This window comes from Gorilla gorilla, chromosome 1 (assembly GCF_029281585.2).
Source record: "Gorilla gorilla gorilla isolate KB3781 chromosome 1, NHGRI_mGorGor1-v2.1_pri, whole genome shotgun sequence".
Taxonomy (NCBI): Eukaryota; Metazoa; Chordata; class Mammalia; order Primates; family Hominidae; genus Gorilla; species Gorilla gorilla.
This window is the reverse complement of record NC_073224.2, coordinates 96,954,847-96,981,602: the sequence shown is the minus strand read 5'-3', so window position 1 is coordinate 96,981,602 and position 26,756 is coordinate 96,954,847. Positions and strand designations below refer to the sequence as shown.

General features: G+C 51.0%; 1 protein-coding gene, 1 long non-coding RNA gene and 1 other non-coding gene across 3 annotated transcripts; 1 reads left to right on the top strand and 2 right to left on the bottom strand.

Moving 5' to 3' along the window:
- Positions 1 to 5,440: 5,440 nt before the first annotated feature.
- On the bottom strand, positions 5,441 to 17,049 carry VSIG8 (V-set and immunoglobulin domain containing 8). The gene is made up of 7 exons (XM_031011334.3): positions 16,970 to 17,049; positions 13,212 to 13,390; positions 12,568 to 12,769; positions 12,223 to 12,444; positions 11,007 to 11,126; positions 10,367 to 10,565; positions 5,441 to 9,490 (listed from the first exon to the last, which is right to left on the bottom strand). The coding sequence occupies exons 1-7, from the start codon at positions 17,016 to 17,018 to the stop codon at positions 9,217 to 9,219; spliced, it is 1,245 nt and encodes a 414-aa protein (XP_030867194.1). The 5' UTR covers positions 17,019 to 17,049; the 3' UTR covers positions 5,441 to 9,216.
- On the bottom strand, positions 6,378 to 6,444 carry LOC115932378 (small nucleolar RNA SNORD64). Its single transcript, XR_004068661.1, has one exon. It is a non-coding gene; the product is annotated as a small nucleolar RNA SNORD64 (small nucleolar RNA).
- Positions 10,478 to 22,179, top strand: LOC129527090 (uncharacterized). The gene is made up of 3 exons (XR_008671992.2): positions 10,478 to 10,587; positions 15,142 to 15,340; positions 15,575 to 22,179. It is a non-coding gene; the product is annotated as an uncharacterized lncRNA (long non-coding RNA).
- The last annotated feature ends 4,577 nt before the right edge of the window (positions 22,180 to 26,756 follow it).

The following is a 26,756-nucleotide window of genomic DNA, read 5'->3' as shown; positions in this document are numbered from 1 at the left end:
GTTGAAGGAGCTCTGCCGACATTTACTAGGTTACAGGCATGTCCCAGTTGTCCTTATAGGAGGTGGAGTCAGGGCAGCAGAAGAGATGACTTTTCTTCCTCAAGTCATCTTACATTTAAATTGTTAGATTGAATCATATGAAATTACCTGTATTTGACTATTTTTACACTTAAAAAATGAAATGTTCATATGATTCAACCCAATATATTGCTCAGCCTCGTGACCCAGTGGATGTGGTGGGGGAGTGGTGAGAGAGAAAAAGGAGTTAAACAAGGACGGAGTCTCCATCAGCTGAGACAGGGAAGACAATAGGTGGGGTAGAGGCAGTATGTGGGACATGCTACATTTGAGACATCTGTTAAACATCTAAGCAGGTATGTGAGTGTGGAATGCAGCAGAGAGGGCTGGCCTGGCTGTATAAATTTTGGGTATTATTGGCATGCAGGTCTTAGGTGAACAGGTAGAGAGGTGGTGGGGGACTGGGGAGGAGATTATTCCCATCCTCATTCCTCACTTTCTCAGACTGTGTGCTACAGTCTCGGAACGGCTAATGTTTATTGAAAAGACAGAAGCAGATTTCCCCACAGGAACAACGTTGTAATAGCAGGTTAGGCTCCTGACCGAGGATCTGTTGCTCAATGTTTTCATGGCAGTGATCACAAACATGGCCTACCTTTAAGTCCTTAGTAAACTGTGAGTGAGAAGCCTGCATGCAGGAAAGGAAAGAGATTTCAACAGAGTCTGTTAAACCGTGACCTATCCTGCAGAGCTGAGCCTGACATGGCCCACGCCCTATGCCTGGGAGGCCCAGAGCACCTGTGAGGCTGTTCCCCAGGCCCTGGCTGACTCCGCTCACCAGGTGATGAGCGCGCTTGGGGAGGGCAATGTTCACATGCACCTCTGAGAAGGATCTGGGAGAACACACGTGGCATTTTCCACCTCATGTCCTGGAGGTAACCACAGGCATTAGCTGTTGTCATTAGACTCCTCCCTAAGCTGAGGGAGCAGTCTCTAATACAAACTTTGTCCGCCACATTAATTTTAAGACAGGTCAGCGCAGAGAGGCATTCTGAGTTCTCAAGAAAGTAGATGTCGAGAAGGGAAGAGACACAGCCCCGGCCCTCAGGGGAAACCTAGTCTGATGGAGATGGGAGGATAACAGGATACTCCCAAGTCAGGGTGAGGATAACAAACACTGTCTGGGAGCAGGCAAGAGACTGGGATAAGAGGACAGGGTAAGGCCAGTCTGCCTTTCTGAAGAAAGAGGACAAGGAGAGAGAGGTAGGGGAGTTTCACAGACCAGCCTTGGCAAAGGGCTGAGGTGAGGTGGGGACGGGGCTGGGACAGGGACTTGGAGCCACAACCCCAGCGTTTGGGGAGGCACAGGAGCCAGTTCAGGTGAATGACTGCAGGGAAGAGCCACAAGGCTGCAGATGGCATCTGGGCAGAAGAAGGGGGCAGACCAGGGGGCATCTGAAGGGACTGACAGGAGGACGCTTCCCAGGCCATAGGCAAGCCAGATGTGGGGCCTGGATTGGGCTAAAGGAGTTCACTTCCAAGGCTGAATGAATTCTCCCAAAAATGGTGAAGAAAATCTATGTGCCCTCCCACCCACACACCTGCCAGGAAGGTCCCTCCTCAGCTCTGGGAAAGCTGTGTGGCAACCCTTCAGGAGGGACCCTCCACCTGGGAGGGATTGTCAAAGTCAGGGCTACAGAGGGCACCACAGTGAGCCCTGGGCCCAGAGGGAGACCATCAGGGGCCTGAGTGCCAGGAACTGAGGTCAGGCAGATGGGAAAGGGCACGGGAGAGCACACCCTGGCCCAGGTGGGCCACCCTGAGGATTCTGGCAGCTTATCCCCAGACTGACTCTGGGACCCTGTCGAGCTTGTGTTTCAGGTGCTTCCTGTTATCATTAGGATTATTATTACTAGTGAGGATTCTTGTCAATATTCACACCTGCATGTGGATTCCAGGACTCAGAGGCAAGTCCTGGTTCTCCTCCTTCTCTACTGGTGGCTTTCTGGACTCCTTGCCTCTTCCCCCAGACAGTGAGCCATCTCCAAATTCAATCCCAAGGCTTCATTCTTTGTACTCCGTCCCCCTCCCTGTGGACCTCCCACTCCCCCAGCCTCTGCCGTTGACCTCTGTGTGGTTAGATCCGTGCCTCCAGGCCTGTCCTCTTGTGAGAGATGAAATTACTTTCTAGGGGTGTGGAGGGTTGAGGATCAACCATTTGCTGAGCCGTATGTTCCAGGCTCTGTAATATACCTGTCACACAAAACAGCCCTATTACTATTCCATTTTACAGACAAAGAAATTGAGGCTTTAGAAGCTTATTAAATAACTATAAACCCACATCTGTCTGGCTCCAAAACTGAAGCTTTTTTTCTTTGCAGATGGGAACATGGTTAACTCACAAACATGTATTACAAGTTTTCTTCCTCTTCCCTTCTTTAATTCCTCAAGAAACCTACACAGGAGTCCACTATCACCTCAAACTCAGCCTCTGTGACAATGTGATCAGCAGTTTCACCCCATCCTTCTCTGCTCAATTTCCTGCCTTTGTCAAGGCTTCAGTCTCCTCCTTGGTGCTCAGTGTCCCATCCTGCCCATCCTGCTGAAATGCATCTAAGAAGACTGGGGAGGGCAATGGCCACAGAGGGGTGGCAGAAGGCCATCCATCCACTCCCCACCGGCAGGCATAATGACCACACCCAGCTCCTCCAGATTCCCCAAAGTAGCCACTATCCCCACCTTGTCTGCAAGTTCCCATGTCCTCCACACACCCCTCTGCTGCACATTCTTCCCAACCTAACTACAAAGAACTGAATGGAATCAGTTTTTGTTTCCATACACCAGGAATAAATAAAATGGTTACTCCAGATGGGCTGAATGAACGTTGAGTTAACTCCAGAATGTTAACTGTTAACTCCAGAGCAGGGGTTTCCCAGGTTCCCACCAAATCAGGGAAACGAGCCATGAGGAGACTCCCTGGGCAGCTTAGTCGACAGGGCTACAGATTCAGTCCCCTGCCTCCAGGCAGGCCCCAACCTAAACCCATAGGAATGAAGTAGTTTTTGTAACTCTGGAAGGATCATGATTGGGTAATTCCCAAAACTTCCTTGTTCCCAGAGAGGCAAAATAATAATAATTATTATTATTAACCCCTCCCCAGAGTCACCACAGTCTGACTGGGCCTTGAGTAGCTGAAATGTAATTGAGCAGCATACATGGTAATAGTTACTCAAAGAGGAGCACACAGGCCGGGTGCGGTGCCTCACACCTGTAATCCCAGCACTTTGGGAGGCCGAGGCGGGCAGATCACAAGGTCAGGAGATCGAGACCACCCTGGCTAACACGGTGAAACCCTGTCTCTACTAAAAATACTAAAAATTAGCCGGGTGTGGTGGCGGGCGCCTGTAGCCCCAGCTACTCGGAAGGCTGAGGCAGGAGAATGGCGTGAACCCAGAAGGCGGAGCTTGCAGTGAGTCGAGATTGCGCCACTGCACTCCAGCCTGGGCGACAGAGCGAGACTCCGTCTCAAAAAAAAGAAAAAAAAAGAGGAGCACACAGAAGAAAATTCCTTGGGACTCCATATGACTCATGGTCTTGGGAATTAGGGGCTTAAGAGAAGATGACTAGAGGATGACTTCCTAGAGCCTGGGGAGAGAGTCAGAGAAGGAACTGAAACAATGAGGACTCACAGGCATCTCTTGAATAGATTTCCCATGGCTAGATGCCCTGGGAGACAAATGTATGCAAATTCTGTGGACGCCAACGCAGGTTTCTGATGGCTATCGAAAGAGTAACCTGGAACCAAGGGGATATAAATTCTCTCAATAATTCTTCGGTGACCTGAGGAACCAGAATTCAGCTCCAGCAAGGCGGGGGAGAGATGGAAAAGGTGGAACTAGGAAGTAGGATGAAGACAGTTTATGTAGTATTTAATAGAAGTAGCATAACTTTGTGCTGTTTGCATCTCTCTAGAAAAATAGAGAAAAATCAAGATGTACTTGAGATTTCCATTCTTGAGGCAACACTTGTGTGCCCAGCGTTCTGCTTGCCTGGGGTGACATGGTCCACCTAACTTTCCCAAGCCAGTTGTTAAATGCAGCCATTATTAAAAAGTAAATTACATACATTTATAATTAAATGATATTAAAACAAAGGTGATAAGTACTCAAAACTCACCACTTCCTGATGACTGTACTACAGTTCACTATTACCTAAGCTCTTAAAGTTATTTACTTCCTCCATGGTATCTGTATCATGGAAATACTATACAATCATGTGCTACTAAACATTTCTCCCAATTCCATGCCAGTCACATCATGTTGGTAGCTTGAATTCAGCCATAGTGAAAGCATTGACATCACGGAAATCAGCAAAGGCTACAAATCAGGGCTTCCCAGTCCCTACCCCACCCTACACCTTACTCCCAAAGCCACTGTTGAACATATGTCACCACAAGTGTTCTCCTCCAGCACTGAAAAAGGTTTCATGCAGGAGAAATGAACAAAAAACACCAAGGCATCCCTGAAGCAAAATTGTTCAAACAGAAACTTCCTTCCCTCGTTCTCCTGGGGTGGTAAGTACAGTGACGACTGTGATCTCAGCATTGGATTTAGGAAATCTCTACCTTCCCTGTTGACTCACCCTAACAGGAAGCTGTTCTCAGAGTCTCTCTAAAATCTCTCTTGCTGCTTTTTAGTGAGCCTTTCTTGCCAGAGCCTCACTGGTCCCACCCCCCAAATAGAGGCCAAGTCTGATCATGGCTCCCTTGTTCCTAGAATAGGGAAGATTATATCATTCAACAACCTGCACAGCCAACTGGCTGCCTCTGTCCCTCAGCACCTTTCAGGAAGCTAAGCTGGAGGCTCCTCAGACAGGGAGCACCCTCCCCAAGTCATCCTATACCATCCCCTGCCTTAGGGGATATTTTGCCTTAGGGCAAAAATATGCCAGGCACAGTGCCCTGCTGAAGATCTCCTCATCTATGATAAGTCGTCTTATAGGTGCTCATAAATATGACCAAATAAATGAAGGGATGGATGGTTCCTGGAGTTCTCTGCTCTTCTCCTTATTTAACGTCCTTTCCCTATACCCCTTCCCATTCCCAAGAACTCCCCACCTTCCCACCTCCAAGACAGTGGTCTCTGGTTCCTTTTGCCTCATTACTATCTCTCATGTCTCTCAGCACGCTCTATAAAAGCAGAGCTGGCAATGCCATCACCCCTTTGCAAATACCCAAGTCATCTTGAGGGTTTCCTAGTTATGTGTTACTAAGAAGTGTTTAGGGGCTTCCTAAGACACTTTGAGGCCCATGCACACCCCACACCTCCTGTGGCCCTAGAATAGGAGCAGGAAAAATGAGGAAGACTAGCTTCTCCTCAAGAGAAAAGAGACAAAGAGAGAAGAAAGAGGCTGGGCTCTCAACAAGCAGGCAGCTGGGGAAAGGAAAGTAGAACGAAGTGACCTTGAAGTACTGTGCTCTTCTGAACACCTCCTACCAACTAGACCAGACAAGTGTCCAGTTGTGTCCCTGTTACAGCCATCCTGTATGGCGTGCAACCACTTTGTCCACTAGAGGCAGCTGAATTAGAAATACAATGCTCTGGGGTCCCTAAGAGTAGAACTTGGATCAAGGGATAAAAGCTATATGGGGACAAAAACCGGGTTCAGAGAAATGTTCTGTTGAATATTGACAGTCAGAGGCCAAGTGGCCTGCCTTGGAAGGTAGTGAGCTGCCATTGGAGGTTGTCAAGAAGACGTTACATACCCATTGTCGGGAATGCTATAGAAGGAATTCAAATGCCAGAGAAACAGCCTGCTGTCCTGGAATCAAACATGCCTAGATCAAATCCTGAATTATCTTTATTATCTTTGTTGCCTTGGTCAAGATACCTAATCCCTCTGAGCCTCAGTTTATTCATCTGTATAATGGGGATAATACACAACCTCATAGGACTAAAGTAAGGAATAAATAAGACAAAAAATCAAAAAGCACCTAACACTTAATAGGTGCTCAATAAATGCCAATCCCCTTCCCACCAAAAGGGGGAGCTGGGTTAGTTGGCCTTGAAGGTGTTTCTACACCAGAGAGTATGACTCTGAAACACTTCCTGGCTATTAAGAAAGAAGGCATACATCTGAAAGAGATAAAAGAATTCAGGATTAGGTCAATGAGGGGAAGAGAAAGAAGGATGCTAAGAATGGTCAGGGATCATTTAGAGGTCATCCATGACAGAGCCGTGTTTCCTCTCATCTGACCTTCTAGAATAAAATGGAAAAGTAGGATTGGGGATTTAAAGTCCAGCCTGAGGGGCCTCAGTTTCCCTATCTGTATAGTGAAGGAGTAGGATTTTTTTTAGGTCAGACTTCAGAGTAATCATATTGAACTTTACTTCATAATGCTCAGTAAACACAGCTCATTATAAATCCAGCCAAGGCCTTTCCCAGCAACTCATGCAGCTACATAAAATCACTAATACCTGCAGAGTGCACATCCCTTCCCAAGGACAGGGGGCCTGGGAGAATGAGATGACTACTTTTATGTGACAATGGATGTGAAACAGCAACAGTACTGACTGACACCGAATTAAGGGGAAAATAGGAAGGAAAAAAATCAAAGACAGACAGACACACACACACACACACACACACACACACACACACACACAGAGCAACCTGCCAAAAGAATAATATTGAGATCCTGGTTTTGATAGAACTAAATATAACATCTTATATTTCCACAAGCAAATTGCCCAACAAATTGAAATGGAAATATTCTAATGTTACTACAGACAGATATAATGTCAACAACTTGCTATTCTCCTCAATAATTCATTATAAACCAATTCAAAGACCTACAGTACATTGAAAACAACCACCAAAATATTCCAGAGTTAAGTGTAAACAAATAGTATGAAAGAATCAAGAAGGATGACCAAATAAAATCAAGGCAGGCCAAACAAATGAAACACAAAGTCCAAAAGGATTCTGAGGAAGGTCTAAGCTAAGTTCTAACATCCCTGAAACAAGGGACCAAAGTGGTAAGGTAACACCATCCAAGTTGTAGCATGGAAATAATAGAACCCACACTACTTTTCCTGATACATGTCTCCTAGCAGACATGAAACTGCTGATTTCAGGAACTTACCCTTTCAAATATATTTTTGCTACCAAAGCACAAATAATCTAACATAAAATGAACTCTTTAAATACAAATAAATTACGTATAAAATGAGAAACAGACAGCCCAAACAATTCAGATGTACAAGCACCTACCCTCTGCATCACTATGTTGTCCTCATCAGCTCATCAAATACAAAATCATTCACATTCATCAAATACCCAGTTGAACTATGAGGTTCCTTCTTAAATCTTGGGCATTTAGGATGGACCTAACTGTTTTTTTTTTAAGTTTAATCTTGCTCAGCACAGGAAATTAATCCAGCCAAGCTTCTCCTATTAATCATTTCTATTCCATATTAGAAATTCTTAAATTATAGGCAAGCAGGCATTGCATTAGCAAAGTAGATTCCAATGCCCAACAGAGATGATGTCGAACAAAGAAGGATTAGTAGAGCTTGTCTACTTGTCTGCATCCCCCTCCTTGCTGTGTGACCAACTGGTCCCTTTATCAACAAAGGAACATCTATAACACTGCCCACTTTACTTACTGTTTGCTTAGCAAATATATCCTTGGAACTTTATCTCAAACATTACTCTTCAATTAAGCATTCCCCATCTCACTAAACAAGAGAGGACGTCTTGCACCTATTAACAAAAACAGTGCTTATTGATTTCCACTTTTGAACCAAAAATGACTAAAACATCCCCCAAAATACATTGTAAATATCATGACAAGGTGTTTAACAAAACAAGTGCTGGTAAATACTAAATAGCTCAATTAATCCCTATCTAGGAGTGGCTGACTACTTCAGGGTGTAAGAACGTGGAGCTGGATCTCAGAAAGGCCTAGATTCTCACCACAGAATATTCCATCATAAGGCAGTAACTGTAAAATATCTAAAAACTGTTTTTTCTAGCATAAAGTAATGCTGCCACACTCATTCACTTGGTATTTCTCAAACATCTCCTGCCGAATGGGCTCTGCACAAGTTGACAAATGAAGACAAATGAAAAAAAAAGAATCACAAAAATAATTGATCTAAAACACCAGCAGCATCTAGGTGAAGGGATTTACCATACTCTCCGAGTTCCATAATATATGCTACATAAATATTATTCCCCCTCCTTCCTGCACTTCACCCAGCACCCTAGAACTGTGGCACTTAGTTTTTTAATATAAGAGGTGGTAGTCTTATTTTCACATGTCCTTGTTTCTGTCTCACCGGATGCCTGTGCCTTCTGTGCTCCAAGGATTAGTTTCCTTTTAGCTTTCAACAACATACAAAGACTCCCTAGACCTTCAGAGCACATTATTCTCAATAGAAAATCTTGACATGTGAAAACTTTGAATATTTAGAAATGGCAAGTGTATTGCACTTTGTCGGTTCCTCAGTTTATTTTACGGTCGTAGATATTCTGAGCTAATTCTTTTTGTCTTTGTTTTCGTTTTATCTGCACTTTGTATGTTGTTCAAAGGAGTTGCCCTGGATGGCCCCTTCCAGCTCTGACTGCCAGGGATCTAAGCAGGAGGGAGGAGAGGGGGCGTGGTCGAGGCGAGCGACAGAAGCAACCCTCCCCGGCCCTGGCCAGGGCTCGCCACCCCGTGCCCAACCTCCGTGGAATGCGGACAGCCACTTCGGACTCACGTCTCAATGTTTCTTTATTGTGCTAACACTGCTGCCTCAGAGCTCAGACCTCACACACAGAACAATTCGTCCAGACAGACCCCCACCCACCCGGCCCCCGGGGCCCTCTGCTTAGGCTGGGGACACCAGGCCTCCGGCCTCAGCCGCTCTAAGACACTCAGCCTCCTCCTCCCTCCCTCTCCCCCAAGCCTTCGGTCCCGGGGGTGCGGAGAAGGCTCAGGATCGCCTTCCTCCGCCCTCGCCCGCCCCTTCCCACTTTTGGGGAGGAGGCTCTGCCTCCCTACGCATTTCCTTAGGGAAATGCCTTCACCCCCAGCCGCCTGGCAGCCTGGGGCGAGCGAGGTCGTCCCCAGCCCCGACGTGTCCCCAGCTGCGGACAGAGAGCCCCGCGCCCTCCTCCTGGCTGGGGCGCAGCCCGGCCCGGCGCGCGCGCTCACACCAACAGGCCGTTCTTGCACTGCACCGGCCCCTCGGCGCAGTCAGCCGGCTCCGCGCTCTTGACCTTGACGTAGACCGGCGAGGGGCCCGCTTCGCAGGCGGCGGCGGCGGTGCAGGGCGCCAGGGCCACGTCCTCGGGGCCGCCGCAGGGGGGAGGCGCGTACTTGCGGCGCAGGGAGCGGCTGACGTTCTGCGTCGGGTACCCCAGGAGGTGGGTGACGCGGCTGCCGCGCCCGCTGGCCTTGCACCCGGGCGCCACGGCGTCCTCTCTGTGGAAAACAACAGGCGGGCGGGTGAGCGGGCTGCTCCGCAGCGCGGCGTGGGCACGGCCTGGGCAGAGCCGGGGGCTCTTGGCAACCTCTTGTCTCCCGCGCCTCCCTCCACCTGCCCTCGTCTCTCTCCCTCGGCCTCGACCTACTCTCCTTTGTGACCCTTCCTGGGCCGGCGACCCTGCAGCGGTCCTGGAGCCAGCATCCCCATCCTCCAGACAGGGCTTGTCCACGCGTATCTGGACAGCCCTGCAGGCAGCCCCCTCCAGGCCCCTGCAATCCTTTTCTGATGTTTCGCAGGCCGACCGCCTCTAATAGAGATCCAGAAGAAGGTGCTTTTCCTCTTCTTCTTTCCTTAGCTAACCCTGACCTTGCTCGAGCAATCTCTCTCTTTCTCACCTCCTGCCCCTCAGTCTTCTCCATCTTTCCCTCCATCCCCGAGGCATTGCAATCATTAGCACTACTAGACTTGTTCTATTTTTATTTCTAGTTTGCTTCTAATATAAGTTATTAGCACTATTCTTATTATTAGCTCTTCTTAAATAATAATGTCAGAGTTCTCACCGGCGCAGTACAGGGGAAACGTGAAAAAACATAGGCCCTGCCCTCCAGGAGCTTACAGTCTAGACAAGAAAGACAGGTGCGTAGGCAGGAGGGAAATGGAAGGCAGGGAGCAGAGGTGAAGACTGGGGTGGCAGGGGGAGGGGAAAGCCATGCGTTGGGTGGCAGGTCGACATGCCGCAGTCCCAGCACTCCGTGGCGATGGCGGGCAGGGTTGGGGTGGGGGGCCCAGCCGGCCGGTGGCAGGCAGGAGTGAGGTGGGCAGGGCGCCGGTTCCCTGCCGCACAGCAGCATGCAGCATGCATCAGGTTTTACCTGATCTCACTAGCCAAGTCGCCGCATGCCCCTCCGCCGACCCCGCCGCCGTTGCCGTAGCCGAAGGCACCGCGGGCGCCGCCAGCCCCGGAGCCCCCGCAGCAGCAGCAGACGAGCCCCCAGATGCCTACGGCCAGGCAGCCCAGCGCGAGCAGAAAGCCCAGGACGATGCCGATGATCACGCCTATACGCCGGGAGTCTGTGGAGAGAAGTGGAGGCAGGTCAGGCTTTCTCACAGCTTGGCAGGTGCCTGAGGGAACAGCACCAGGAGGTGCCAGGTCAGGGGTTAATGGGAAAGAGGGAGAGGGACCCAGGGTCTCTTAGCCCTGGAACACCCAGTGGGGAAGATATGGGGAGATGCAAGTTAATCCCTTGTGTCAGCATGCTTCTCCCAGGGCTTCCAGCTGCTCTGGGCTCTAGAGCTCAGAGTGGAAGCTGTGCTGGGCGAGGTAAGACCCAGCTCAATAGGGTCAAGATCGTACCCACTGATCTTGGCCCACTTGTAGGAAAGGGGCTGGGAGCCCCCACTGGCAAATGGATGGCAGTGGAAAGGCAGAAGCAGCTGAGGCTCCAAACCAGAGCCCAGCCTCCTCCAGTTCAACCCTCCCAATTACCCAGCCCTCAAGACTGCTGCACCTACCTGAGACCTTCACCTCCACCACACAAACACTGTAGCCCACGTTGTTGGCCACTGTGCACTGATACAGGCCATCATCTGCTCTGGAGATATCCTTCAACACCAGGTCCCCATTGTTCAGGCCTGAAAGTGAAGTGGAGAGAGGCCTGGTCTCTGAGAGCTCCCACCCCAACCTCAGTCCCTGTGGGGTGGGGGATGGGACACCCACTCTAGAAGAAGGGAAGGCTTATGCATGTGTGTACACCCACCCACACACACACACACACACACACACTCCACTCTCCAGGTGAGTCACCTTCCCCCTGCTGTGAAAGAGATGCAAGAAAGGACCTCTCTCCCAGCAGCAAGACAGAGACACCATTAATTCACTCTGACCTTAGGGAAATATGTACACTCTCTGAGCCTTGGTCTCCTCCTTTGTACAGTGAGGACAGGAGAAGCCAGGGGAAGAGGAACTCTAAGGTCCCTCCTAGCTCTATTATTCTTTGTTTGACTGAATATTTTCAGCTTCTCTATGTACTAGGAGCTTTACACACCTCCCCCATTTAATCCTCGCATGCCCATGAAAGGTATGTTAGTATTCCCTTTCCATATATGAAGAAATTAAGGCACAGGGAGGGTAAGCCACTTGCCTTAAACTTGGAGCCAGTCAGTGTCCCAGCCAGGATTCAAGCCCAGCTCTGTCTGAGACCAGGCTCCCTCCAGATTCGCCATAGTACTTTTGACTGACTCTCCACATTTGCCTTATCATCTGCTCTCAATAGCAGCTGCTGGGCCAGGCACGGTGGCTCACGCCTGTAATCCTAGCGCTTTGGGAGGCCAAGGTGGGTGGATCGCCTGAGGTCAGGAGTTTGAGACCAGCCTGGCTAACACGGTGAAACCCCGTTTCTACTAAAAATACAAAAAATTAGCTGGGTGTGGTGCTGCATGCCTGTAATCCCAGCTACTCGGGAGGCAGAGGCAGGAGAATCGCTTGAACCCGGGAGGCAGAGGTTGCAGTGAGCCGAGATCATGCCATTGCCCTCCAGCTTGGGCAACAAGAGCAAAACTCTGTCTCAAAAAAAAAAAAAAAAATAGCAGCTGCTGGGGCAGGGGAGGGTCTCCCACAGGGATTCCAGGTTTGATTTGATGGCACTGATAACCCAAGGAAACCCCAACAGGTACCAGAGTCCCTGATCTTCCACTCACCCCCCACTGCCCTCACCCAGGGCCCTCTCACCTTGGTTTATGGCGCTGTGGAAGGACTCCTGGTAGGACAGCTCTGAGTGGTAGCTGTGCTGGGAGGTGTAAGACCCAGCTCGATAGGGGTAATGGTGCCCACTGATCTTGGCCCACTTGTAGGAGAGGGGCTGGGAGCCCCCACTGGCATAGCACTTCAGCACCACATCGTTGCCAGATGTCATGTGGCCCTCTGTCCAGCACATGGGCACTGCAGGTCGTGCTGCAAGGAGGCAGACAGTTGTAAGCCAGGGCCCAGCCAAGAGACAGAGCCAGGCTCAAAGTGGCCAAGCTGCCCTTGGCTCTTAAGCCAGGGGGAGAGGAGCTTAGAGGAGTCTGGCCATACCTTGGACAGTGACAATGACCTTCCGGGTGGCCATGGTGGTCTTCTTCACTCGGCACTCATAAGTGGCTGTATCAGATACCTGCAGGTTCATGAGGTTGATGGAGGCATCGTACTGGCTTGGGTCTGAGGCTGCAAAGCGGACCCTCTGCTGCAGATGGGGAAGGTTGCCATGGTTGATCCTCTTGTCCTGGTAACTAAGGAACTGTGAAGAGGAGAGGAAAACAGGTGCTGAAACAGGCAGAGCCAAGGAGGGCCATGTGGATTGGCTGCTTTGGGCAATTCACTGAACTTCTCTGAGACTCTTTTCTCAGCTAAAAAAATGAGAATAATGATGCCTGAGCCACTGACCTCTTACAGAACTGGTGAGATCAGGTGAGATCAAGCACTTGGAAAAATATATGGTCAGACTGGGAACTTTTTGAAGGCAAAGACTACAACTTATCTTCCTTTTAGAATGGGATGGGAGGAGGTAGACTGACTGGCTAGCTTAATTCACCATTGCAGAGCTCTCATCCCCATTGCCTCATTCCCTGAAAGGCCTTGCGGGAGGTTCAAGGTCAGTCTTCTCCCTTTGGGATGTTGGCTGTCCAACAGGTAGACATCATGAAGCCTAGAGGAAGGAGACCCCTGTGCCCAGCACTCACCACGTTCTCTCGGTGGTGGGCGGGGTCTGAGTTGACCTGCATCCACTCGATGTCCAGCCCATTGGGACCATAGTCCTCAGGGTCCAGGACGTAGGGGCAGCCCAGCCTCACATTATCACCTTCTGCCAGGTACAGGACCTCCTGTCCATCCCCGTTGATCCGCACAGCAGACAGCAGTGCTAGGGGGAGGGCAGAGAAGATGGGGTGGTAGGAGCAGAAGCAGGGCTTCAGGAGGAGTCAGTGTCAGCCCTTCCCTTCATATTCTCTGTCCACGGCACCCAGAGGTCAGCAGTGCTTTCATAAAAAGGAGGGCTGCTCTTAGTGGGTGTGTATGTGTGTGTGCATGAATTGTCACAGGCATATAACAGCTATACATATAGCTGTTATATATGTAGCTGTTATGTATGCTTGTATGTATATATGATTATGTGTATGCATGTATGAATATGTACACGTATGTACATTGTATGCTTATGAGTATTTGTGGCTGCTTATGTGTATTGTGAGGATATTCATGTACATCACCATGTAGCGTGTCTGCTTATATATTTATATGATAGTGTGGATGTGTTTGTGTGTGTGTGTGTGTCTGTGTGTGTGAAGGCATGTGGTACACACAGAGTTGTTCAATGCTCTGATAGAAGAGCCTGGCTGATTAAATGTCACCTATCTGGGCTCTGTCTGGGCTGAGTGAAGTCCTCCTGTCCAGAGGCAGCAGGGTGGTTACAATGGCTTCTGGGACTCCTCTCCAGCCTGAGAAGCCGAAGACTAAGTGTGTCTATGTGTGTCTGTGTATGACAGTGTGTGTCTGTGCCTGTATGCCTCTGTGTGGTTTTGTATAGTGATGTGTGACCATGTGAGCTATGTAAGTGCTTAAAAGTGACAGTGTGTGCTTGTGCATGACAGTGGACAGCTGTGACCAGGAGCCTGGCTGTGTTTGTGTGTGATAGTGAGTGATGGTGTGTGCCTGGGACTATGGCCACAGGTATCTGTAGGACATTGTGAGTCTTTCTTGACTACACAGCATTGTGTACTGTGTGTGCTTCCTCTTATGTGATTGTGTGGCTCGCATGCAGCTGCCCCCACAAGCTGGCTTCCAGTGAGGCCCCTCCTGCCACTGAGTCAGTGGCAGGCAATCCTGGGTGAGGAGCCAGGATCCCAGGACCCAGGAGCTCAGGACTGAGCTCTTGTCCCTCCCTACCCTGAAGCCCCAGGCAGGCCTATCCCCAACCGGTTGGACCTAGAGAGGGATAAGACCGGGGGGTGTAGCCAGGGCCCCACCCTGGACACTCTGCCCTCCACCTCCCAGTCTCCAGCAACCCTGCCTCTGCAGGCCCCTCACCAGGCCTCACACACTCTCCGTCTGCATTCTTTTTTGAGTCAACATGTCTTCCGGAGTCACAGCCCCAGGTCTCAGCAATCATTCTGTTCTATCATGTGGCTCAGGACCATGTTTACACGTAGAGATCTCACACATGCACACACACAATTACACCATCACAGGCAAACAAATCGGCACGTGGCCCACTCTTACAAGGCTTCAAAATGCAGATACATACCTATGTAACCCCACCTTCCTACAAACACAGACACTATATAGATTCATTCAGACACAGACACAATCTGCACACAAACACAAAGCATACTAATTCAAAAGACACACCCACCGTGTGTTCATATAGTCCCTGTGTGTGTTCATTCAAGACCAGACATATCTATGGAAGCCCTGCCAGGAAGGCTTAGCCTGGCTCCAGAGAGGCCAGCAAGGGCCCTTTCAACACCCTCAACAGCTCAGGGATCCCTGAACATCCCCCCTAGGAACGCTGGCTGGGCCATGAGCTCTGTCATAACCCAGCTAGACTCCAAGGTGACCCAGAGCAGGCAGGCTGACTGCTGGGGCTCTAACGGGACCTAGTGATGCCTCTTCCAGCTCCAGGCCAAGAGAACAACAGCTCATTCCTGAGATAAGGATCCTGCTGCCATCTGCCACATCCTGAGGCTGCTCAAGGCAAGCCAGGGATGAGCCAGAACTCGGCTGAGAGCAGAGGCTCCACCCTGGGGAAGCACCGCTGGAAGCACCCACACAGGAAGGACTCTCTCCATGCCATAGGAGCCTGCCAGGCAGGACGGTAAGCATTCAGGGAGAGGGGCTTGGGAAGGAGCGACAGGCTGGAAGAAAAGCACCTCCACCCTGCACCAGGCTGAGAGATTCTTCAATTGTCCCAGACCAGGGAGCCTCACCCAGCTTTTCTATCTCCTTAGAAGTCTTCTCAACCTCCTCCCAAGGGTTCCAGCCTTTCCGCACCCCTCCCTCTCCTTGGGAAGTTGTTCCTAATGTCTCACCTTGATTCCTCTTGCTGTAGCACTAAGGAAGTACTACAGGGAATGCGAGAGGAGAGGCTGGAGAGAGGGAAGAAAGGCAAAGTGGAAGAGAGAGCTGGATGGGAGACTTGAGGAGAGACAGGAATGGAGGAATCACATGGGCTCTCCAAGGAAGAGGACAGTGGTGATTCTTTGCCCCCCAAAAGCACCAGAAACTGGCCATGCTTTACGGGGTGTCATCTCAATAGTGGTGCCTACTCTCTGCTTGCAAATTCTTTCTGAATCTTCACGGTGCTTCCAGAACTCCTGATCTTCCCTCTGGAGGTAAGGGAGGGGATAAAAGGCGGCTCCAGCTGAGGGTATTGATGCGTTAATGCAGCCAGTGCTGAGTTGTCCTCACACACCCATTGACACACCACACAGGGGGAAGTCCAGGTCCCCACAGCACAGGTGGAGCCTCCCGAGTGGACTCTGCCAGCCCTGTTCTCATCAGACAGAGAGGGGCTGCAGCTATCCTGCCGGAAATGTCATCCTTCCCACGCAGGCGCACGCACCCACACACTCACATACACATTCACGCTCACACAAAGGCTGAAAATGTCACCCCGCCTTCCCAAATTCCTCCTTCATGCCCCTTCATCCCAAATCCAGACTGCAAGAGGGACTCGGAGCCCTTTCCAGTGATGTTGGCATAGAATGCCCCTTGGTGGAACTTGCCCCAACCTGGGCAGGAAGCCACAATGTCCAAACTTGAGCCCTGCCCTGTGGACCTGTCCTGGTGGGGTGAGAAGTCTCTGGAGTTGCCATCCCCACCACCCTCAGGCCTCATCCTAGAGTGGAGCACTGCCCTGTCATAGCACAGGGGGCCCAAGGCTGAGGTCTCAGGCCTGAGCTGTCACTGGCCATGATGGAAGAAACCACTCAGACTTACACCAGACTTAGTCTCTTGCCCTTTCAAGGCAAGTGACTTCCCTGCCCCTTGGCCCTGGCCTTGGGAGAGAAGGAGTAGCGTTGGGAATAGCGCACAGTCTGATGAAAATTGATCCTTCCCAAGCTCCTCCTGAGCCCTCACCCAATGCCCGTGTTTACCTCTCTCCTACCCCACCTCCAGCTCCTGCAGAGCAATCAATCCCTCTCCTCCTAGTCACAGCATGAGCTTGCAGGGCACCTGCACACATGTGTGAGCCCGACAGGGGACATATAAAGATCCACTCAAAGACCTCTGCACTACAGACACACACCCTGAACATCAGGCACAGGGTCTCCTGGGGAAAGGTCCCCTAGTAATACCCACACCCGGCTGCAGCAGGGCAAGGGTGGGCAGCACCCTGCCAGGCAACTCAGGCAGCCCCAGGCTCCGCTGTGAGCCCTTGCTGCCCCTTTCCTTCCCACCTAGCCTCATGCTGGCTATCCCTGCCCCCTGCCCAGCCCCGTACCTGGGCTCAGGCACACGAGTAGAAGGTGGAATGCTCCTCCAACTCTCATGTCTCTAGGCTCGGTGTTTCCTCCGTCTGGGCTGGGTATCCCGTGGGGTCGTAGTGGTGGGTGTGAGGGGGTGGGTGGAGGGAGGGGGAGCTGAGGGCCCAGACACTGCCTGGGGTGGCAGGAAGGTGCAATGAGTGCCCAGCTGGGGAGCAGCTGGAGTTATTTCTATGGGAGGGAGGGGGCCTGGTCCCCGCCTTGGGGAGGAGTCCCAGGAACCCTAATTAGCAGGGTGACAGGGTGGCCTACCTGGGCATTACCCAGCCCTCACCCAAGCTCTTCCCTGTCCTAAGAGTGGCACAGGACAGCCAGCGGGACTTGTAATTAGGCACCTGTTAAACTTCACTTCCTCCTGGCCACATCCTCAGGGTGACAACAGTCACCTCATTTACAGCTTCCAAGGGCTCCCCCCACCACTCATTTGCTGCCTCCTTCCCTGGGGGAAGTGGGGAAGAGGAAGGAGAAGCCAGGCTTGGGAGAAAGAGTGGCCAGGCCCTGAAGAGTTAATCCTGATCCCAGGGCATAGGGTTCCCCAGGAGTGTCCAGCCCACCTTCCCCCAGGCTTCAGGCCTTTCAAAGGGACTCAGACCTCCTGAGCTGAAAGAGGAGAGAAGGGGTGTGTGCAGGAACAGAGTCTCCTCCTGGCTGTCCCCTCTGGAACAGTCCTCCACACCCATACCTGACTCAAGGCCATCCCTAAGTGTAGGGGACCCCTGGGAGCAGGGGTGCTATGGGGGGTCCAGGGTGTGTGCTAGGAGTAAGGTGACTGATGGGCTGGTGAGGGAATGTTGGAGAGAACAGCGCCAAGAGGACCAGGGAAGGGGGTGCCTGTGTAAGCGTGTGCACCCCTCAGCAATGTCTGTGGGAGGGAGGCAGGATGTCTGTGTCAGGGTGTCTGTGAGGATGGCTAAGCCCCTCTGAGTGAACTTCTTGAGGGATCGCTTGGTGTCCTGGCTTCTCTGCCCAGAAAGAGTAGCCAGGTCTTGAGGGTTAATGCAGTCCCAGTATTAACTGGGTCCTTGAGACCAAGGACCCTCATAACCTGGACTGGTCATCGGGCTGACTAAACTAGCACAGTTCTGGGTAAGTTGGTGCTGGGGTGGGGAGGGTCCTGGTAGGCATGGGGAGCAAGTGAAGGGCCCCCCCTTGTTGGCTTGTCTAAGGGGGACAGAATGGGCATGTGCCTCGTTGGACTCCATGGTGGGAGTCAGGACATGAGTGACCCCATTCAATAGCTCGACTCCCTCAAAGGAGTCAGGGACTGCCCCCATCCCTACCATGGGGCACAGAAAGGGCAGAGGAGGAAGAGTGTTAGGGAGAGTTATGGGACTCAGGGATGCTGCCAGGGCCCACCCCTCTGGGGAAAAATAAGTCAGAACATTAAGGAAACACAAGGAGTCCACGCATCTCTGCATTCCAAGCCGTTGCACCTGAACTCCCAACAATAACAGGGCGCTCTGAGACCTACCAGATGTACACAATGAATATCTTTATTTCCTTATTTATTTTTAGGTTTATGGGATTGTCCTGCTCCCTTTGAAGAGCAGGGATCATTATCCCCATTTTACAGATGGGGAAACAGAGACCTGGAGAAACATGGGGATTCAGCCAATGCAGCTGGTACCTAAGCTGGGATACCCAGGTACCCAGGGTGTCAGTCCAGAGAGGTCCAAAAAATGGTCTTGGTGAGCCTGTGGATTACTAGACCCACTCATGAACAAGAACCATGGAAGGTCAGGGTGAGTGCGAGGGAAAACAGGTCAGACCACGAACAGAGAGATTGAGGAGAAAGCAGTAACGTTGTGGTTCCACTAAACTACAGTGCAGGCTTCAGATTTAATTGGGTTCTGGATGTGGGCTAATGTTAGAGCTGGGGTTAAGTTTGGGGTTAGTTGAATTATGAATGAGGTTGAGGTCAATTTGAGGTTGGGATTAGAGTTAAGGTTGGGATTAGGGTTAGAAATACAGCTAGAATTGAGGCTCAGGTTTATGGCTGGGATTTGTGTTACGATAAGGAATAGAGTTTTAGTTTCATTTACAGCTCTGCCTGGGAATACAGTTAGGGCTAAATCAAAGGCTGGGTTTAGATTGATTTAGCATTGGGTTAGAACTAAGTTTGAGATTCACGTTGAAATAGGCTGTGGTTAGGGTTGGAACATGGCTTAAAGACACGTAAGCAGCGGGAGTTGATGGGGATCAAAGATGAGGTTTTATTTCTAATATAGAAAGACTTCAGCCTCCATCTGCTAAATCCAGGTTTGGCTAGAATTTTCAATCCTTAGTGTGGGGAGACTACTAATGGCACATGCTGATTGGGGTCCCAAGACTTGGAGGAGGAAGCCAAATGTACACGAGCCCATCTAAGGGGTATGAGGCAACTAAATCCCATAGAGAATGGACCCTCTGAAGTCCTGCTCCACTACTAAAGCTCACCACCTGGCCAAGCTCCAGGAAAAACATCTGGGGAGGAGACGCAGGAAGCTACTGACAATGAGTTGGGCTCTGACACCAAACCGAACTAGAAGATGGGGTCCATCAGAGGGAGTCTTACTGAGTGGGGAGGAGGGGTGGTCTGGATTTAGAGTCCTTAGGAGATGGGAGTTGGGAGAAACTGAGGGCCTACATGCTCCTAGAACAGCCGCTTTATGGGGCACCACATGGGGGTCTTTCAAAGCCTGAAAGGGCAGAGTGCCATTGTTGTTTCCCCTTGACCCTCTGAGGCTTAATTGCTACCTTCTTGCAATTTGAGTCCTATAAAAGAAGCTGTCAGCCTTCCAGCCCTATACCCTGAGCCCTGCAGGGTTTTCGGGGAGGGCAGCAGTGGGGAGGCTGTGGATGGGGTGAAGGCACTGGGGCGTCAGCATAGTTTCCAAAGCATATGTCACAGTCCTACAGTCCCCTCCCTCTGGGCCCAGCTCACAGTCCGTGTAAGTCTCTGGGCCTTATCCTCAGCGGTGGAAGAGGGCCCTACTCCTAGGAAGACCCCTGTCCCAATTCCTCCCTCTCATTTTTCCCCAACCAGTCTCCAGCCCAAACATCTCATTTCCCCACCCACTTCCTTTTCAGGTTTTATAAAGGTCTGGTCCAGGAGACTACCGGGGTTCCCCCTGTGACCCCAGAGAGAGAGAAGAAAGAGATTGGGAGAGATAGTGATGAGTTAAGGGGCAAAGACAGAGACAGGGACAGAGGCAGACAGAAAGACACATGGTCTAAATGGCCCCTCCAGAGACTCAGAGGGATACAGAGGAGGCAGAGGGCCCAGGCCACGAGCTGGGAACCAATACAAATTTCCGAAAGGGCCCCTTGCTTTTTCCTAAGAAATCCATGACTCTCCAGGGAAGAATGGCCCTGGTTTGACTGGTATTTGTTTCTATTCTAAGACAGTAACAGAAAATCAAAGACAGGCTTAGAAAGGAGTAAACAGGGAGATACAGGAGGTAGGAAGAGGCTGGACAAAAACTCAGAGAAGGCCACAGATTGCTTACCAGATGAAGTGCAGCCCAGCCCCAGAACCTTTCTGGGAAGGACAGACAGAGGGCTTGGGCTGCCTACTCTTCCTCCAAAGCCTATTCTTCCTCCAAAGTCCCTTTCATGGCAACTCCACCCCACTCCTCTAAGCCCTGCCCTCCCCTGCCTGTACTTGCCCACCCCAACCCCTCTCAGTGGCCTCCAGACTCCCTGGGCTCAGGCTCAATCAAGCTCCCCACAACCCCTGCCTTGGCTGGCACTGCAATTTGACTCATTCTAAACTCCTCCCCACACAGTCAGCAAGCTCCTCAGCCCCCTCTCCCAAGTCCCCATGTAGCCCAGGTCTCACCCTGCAGCACCCAGGGAGGAGCTGTCCTGCAGAGGAAACCTCTGAGGTAAGACTCTGGGAGCAGAAGCTGTGAGTGACAATGGATAGGCAAAGAGTCACAGAGAAGCCAAGGAGCCTTGCAGCTGCTGTCTGTCCACCCAGCTTTCAGTGATGATTTGGAGGTGGAGGTCAGCCAGGTGAGGCCATGGTTGCATGAGAAGGGCAGGGGGCTCAGAGGTTGCATGGGTGGTGATGGGACAACATCGGGTTCTGGTTACAGAGAGGGATGAGATCGACATGTGGGGCTAAGTTTGAGGGTGTGGGTTGGGTTCGAAACTAAGGCTCAAATCAAAGCTGGCAGGGAAGAGCCGTGAACACAGGTGACACAGGGACTCCCCAAGCCCCTGCTTAGGTTTCCCAAACCTCAGTGGTTCTGACTGGTACACTTCAGAAGAAGTGGGATTCTAGGAGGAGCCTGGATATGCCCACATCTCTCCCATCAAGCAATGTCCTGAAGCTGACAGACTCAGAAGAGCAAGCAGCACACACATAGTCCCCATCAATTAAAGGAGTGGCTGGAGTTGTCACTACATCAACAAAGCACAAGAGCAAAGGGAGGCGATTGAATGCCACCAACTGAATTGTTAGCAAGAGAATGAGTGGAGGCGAGAAGAAATCGCTTGTAAAGGGTATGTGATTCCCTGATGACAGATCTGAGGAAGAATGAAGAGGCTTTGAAGATAAAGGTATCTTCACCTCGCCAAGATCAACCACATCCTGCAGAACCTTCATTCATTCAGCAAACAGCCGGGCTTTATGCTAGGCCCTGGGGAAATGGCAATTAAGGAGACTCAGTCCCTATCCTTACAGAACACCCCATCTGACATGGAAATAGCTCCTGGCCCGCAATGTGGTAAGCTGCAGTAATACATGCAAGGCCCCTGACTTAGTGGCAATGATGTTTAAGCCGAGATCTGAAGGACAACTAACAACGGCGTGCCAGAGAAAAGAGTAGGGGGTGGAGAGAGGGGGCCAGGGGAATATTTCTGGGCTTGGTAAGTAAGCCAGGTCCCTGCCAGACATGGACTGAGAAGAGCAAAGCCAGGAGTGACAGCTGATGATTATTTTTAACTGAGGAAGGAAGATCCTTGAGAATGGAACCTCTTGGGACCTTCTACCCAGAACACCAGAGCACCTCACTGGGATCAGAGCCAGGCCATCGGGTGGATTAAGCAACTAAAATTGATCGTCCTAAACCATGAGTCTGTCTGTTTATGGGGAGAGAAACTTTGAGATGAATTAATCCAGAGGTCCAATGGGACTTTGACATTTTAATTTGTAGAAATAAAACTTGCCTTTGATTTTGCCATCTGGATTCCTCAAACATGTATCTACAGAGTGGAACTGTGGTGCCCCTTGACCTGCAGGGTGGCCCCAGGCCTGCCTTGCCCCGCTGCCAGTTGCCCAGGAAGGTGTGTAGGAGCTGGCAGGCGTCAGTACGAAGCTGCAGCTGGTGTGTGTCTCGTTCAGAGCCTTTCTCACTAAGCCCGTCCTGATCAATCCTTGCTCTGCCCTCTGTATTTGTTTCCTGTTGCCTGCACACTGGGATAGAAGGAGTCAAGGGGAAGGTGGTGCCACAGGGGTGGGGCTCAGAGGCAACAGAGCGCTGCTAGGGCTGCAGCAACAGCAGAAGTATTACCTGGCAGGAGAGCAGCAGGCCCAGCCCAAGGGATAAAGTTGAAGATTCTCCACTTCTCCCACTTTCCTTCCCTCCCTGAAATGCTCAGGAGAGCCCTGTGTTTCTAGAATGACAGGCACTTCCCCTCAGAGTCAGGCTGCACAGCAGCCAGGGTAGGAGATATCTGAAGAAATATCATGTAAAAGGAGCCTGGCCCTGCCTTGTGTGGTCACAAAGAGCAGAACTCGGTCCACACATTGGATACACAGGAAGACATATTGACTCAATATTAAGAAAATTCTGGGCATCAGGGCGAATCTGAGATGGTTTGGGTTGCCTTTTGAGGAAGTGAGCGCCCTGTCTCTCAGGATGTACAAGCTCAGATTGTCCAACCATTTGACTAGAGTTTAGAAAGGATATTCAAGCATCAGAGGGTCTTTGGGGTCCCTCTCTGCTTTGAGATTCTAAGATTTGGTGTCCATCCCCACTACCCAGGGAAGTCTTTCCCAGGGACCATGCAGAAAATTCATTGGCTCTGGACAGGTTCTTCCAGGCCCAGCCCTTCTGCTCCTCACTTCCATTCACCCACTTCTGACTCTTCTTTCTGGGAGTCTTCTGAGAAAGCCCTCTAAAATCTCAACCCTACTCCTGTCCAGCCTCAAAGTTGTCAAAAGGTATTGAGATGATGACTAGCCCTTTCTTAAGAGGACATGGGTGAGAATGCAAAAAGAAACACGGAGCTTGCGCCTCAAGGAGAATGTCCCAACTGGGAGGGATGTGAGGTTTGGGGCCAGGACAGAGGGAAGGTCTGAGCTATTTAAAGCCAGACAAATCAAGAATAACTCAGGAATAACTCAGCAGTGTCGGAAATGAGGACCTTCCAGGTAACCTGGGCATGATTTCCCCTGACATATCTCAGAGTCTGGTAGGGGAGGCAGGTTGCCATAGGCAGCAGCCCAGGAGGGGAAGAGACCTATGGTCTGCAGTGAGCCATCTGCTTCTTTCACAGTTCTCTGCCAGGCTCCCACTCTTTGCAGAAGCAGCAGTTAGGAGGAGAGAGAGTGAGAGATAGAGTGAGGAGCTCACTGTCCCTGAGTCTCCACAGCCCACAAATCCAGACTTCTTGTCTGAGGTTCCAGCGTCTCCTTCCACCATCACCTAAACCACGGCCACTTGTCCTCACCCTGAAAGCCCTGTCTGTCTTTGAACTCTCTCAGCCCCTTTCATCTGAGCCTAATCCAAATGCTTTTACTGAGACCAAGTAATGTCCAGCTGTGACTCGAGTCACAGGTGGGGGTGCTGAGGCTTTCAGGGGTAGTAAAGGACATCCCAGCACCCCACTGAGTCAGGGACAGCATGGCTTAGCTACCAGGGCAGCTGCTGAGTCACATCCAGCTGGAGCTGCTTCTGCCGCAGATGCAAAAGTACCGAGACCGCCTCCAACCCACAATAGGCACATGTGGGCAGGTAGGACATAGGGCCCAGCCAGGAGCCAGGAGGCCCATGCCTGGGAGGCAACTGCCTGCTGATCTGACTCAGTGCCCCGGCAGGGAGCCCAACCCCTGGATTCCCTAGAGTGGACTAGTTCAGTCTGATATTATAAGGGCTGGAAGACCCCCAAGGCAGAAGACAGGGGGCTGGGAAGTCCACGGGAAGCTAATATGTACCTTTATACATAAAATAATGTAAAAAGTAGATATGAAAAGATCAGATACCCATATAACAATGTCAATAATAGTGTTGGCAATTAAGAAAAAAGGCTTTATATTAACAAAGATGATGCAGCAAACTGCACTTCCTACTTATCTCTTACAGCCTCTCACACAGCCCTGTGTTGATTCAGTGGCTTAGAGGAGTACACAGAGCTCACCATCTCTGCCTTTGAGCATGAGAAGGGGAAAGCTTAAACCTCCTCAGCAGAAAGCACCTCCACTAAAGGTCCAACCTCTAGCAGCAAGACTGAGCCTAGGAACCCACTGGAGTCCTCAGAAGAATGCCCATTTTCTCTTTGTCTCCAGGCCCTAGCCTTACTCTGCAGGCTCAGCTCACACAGTGTCCTGCTGAGTCTGCCACTACTATCATGCAGCCTAACCCCACCAATCCCCACTTAACACTAGGAGATTTCTCTGTAATTATCCCCACTGCCATTTCTGAGTGAGATTGGTAGAGGGTTTACAAAAGGTTGCCGAGATGTAGTTGACTGGCCTCAGATCCCAACTGCCTGCCTGGCTCTCAAGAGTGTCAGGCATCTTAGAACTAGATTCTTACTGGTTCAGACTAGTTCTGGAGCCCATGAAAGCCTGGGTGTGACTTCTTAGGAATCCCAAGAGAAGAAATTGAAACTCTCTTCCACTTCATGGGCCAATTCCAAGATGGAGAACTCCTGATGAGAGTAAAAGGGTCAACCCTGAGGCAGAGCCCTGAGATTCTCTCCCAAACCATCTTCACTTGCTCAGAAGTGGCTATATTCTCTCTTCTCCAAAGCCAGACCTTTATTCATGTAACCTATAACTGCCCCTGTGTCCAGGCCCAGTCAACAGTCTCACTCACTTTTAGTAAGGCTTTGGGATCTTCCTGGACCCAAAGACCTACATTTTCACCAGCAGCAGCTCTGGTCAAATGCTGGCCTTACTTTCAACCTGTGATGTTGGCCCATTTTTGTCTAAGTGGGCTCAGAAGTTAGCAGTGGGTGTGGAACCCCCTTTCTCCTCAATCCTTTCTCCATAGTGGCCCATTTTTTCCAGCCCTGAGATGGATGACTTAGGTGTGAGCCTAGGCAAACTCTTAAGCACCCAGGCTCTTTCTAGCTTTCCTGGGAAAGAGTGTCTCCTGAACTAGGCAAAGCCTTGTTCCCTGGTCCCTGCAGGCATCAGCTAAGCAACAGGTGATGCTCAGAGAGAACCTTTGCCAGTGCCCCAACTGCAGATGAGTCCCAGAATCCTCAGCGGCATTGCCATGTCTTCTCTCCCATCCGAGGCTGGGTACCACATCTTCCCAAGACCCCTAGGGAGGAAGGCATCAGCTTCCCTAGGAAGGAGGGTTGCAGTTAAAGGTGCTGAGCAGGGACGGTGAGAAAGCCTCTTTCCCAAACAGTTGGTCGGGCGGGGCAACAATCTTTCCTGGTGGAAAAGGTGGAGAAGGCACCTGGGGAAGCTGTGGCTGTCCTGAGGAAAAGGAAGCACAGGAAACAGCTTACTGACTCTCCCTGGGCCCTGTGAAAAGAGGACTCTTGCCTGAGGCCCTTGTAACCTGGAGTTGTAAACATCCAGGACATACCCAGCAGATTCCTCACCTCCTCTAGTGCAGGGCCCATCAGGGAAGGCAAGACTGGGCTCTGGATTTGAGAGATGAATCCATCCCCAGGGGTAGAGAGGGACCTCATTGTCACAGCAGCTGGAGGAAAGCCCTTTCCCCTAGGCATACAAAAACAGGGTACATGGCTCCATCCCTAGAAGCTAGCAGTCCAGCCCCAAAGGGGCACCTGACAACCAGGTGAGAGGCCAAAAAGGCAGAGATGATTCCAAAGGTACAAGAAATTTGGTGGCAGCAGCTCAGGGGAGAAAACAGGAGCAGACTGGCATAAATGAGCAGCTTCTGAGGGGGCAGCAAGGTCTGTTGTGCTCAATGAGTGCCTGAAATGTACCTGGCATGTGGTAGGCACTCAGTCAGTATCTGAATAAGTGAATGAATGATTAAAGTATAGTTTGGGGCAAAGTGAGACAAGTTAAAAACAGATGAAAATGGTTTGGGAGCCCCACCTATGGGAGTGAGGTGGACTGAGGAGACCCCAGCCACAGGAGGGGCTGAGTTCAGGTGAGGGGACTGGACTGGCAGGGTGGGGAGTGCAGGGCTCTTGGTGTGCCCTAGTGGGGCATGGGCCTGTGTCTGTGTTGCAGCATTGCCTGGAATTGAAAGGGTTCTGGTGGGAGAGAGCTGAGATAGGCAGAGTGAGCCCAGGTTCAAACTTCACTCCCTCCACAGATGTGATCTGAGTCATGGGTGTGATCCCAGTAAGAGCCTTGCCTCACCTGGCCCTGGTGCCTCCTTCACCAGCTCCGCCTGACCAAGCCTTGCCCCAGCCCCCACTGAGAGGCAACTGTAGCTCTGCCTCAATGCCCTGAAATGCTTCTGAACTGGGCGTCAGGGTGGAGCTGAGACAAGATTGTGATCCCAGGGAATCACAAAAAGGCCAGGAGACACCAGGACAAAGGGACCTCCTGGCTTAGGAGAAACCATCATAAAAGAGCATCTTCCCATTCCCTTACCC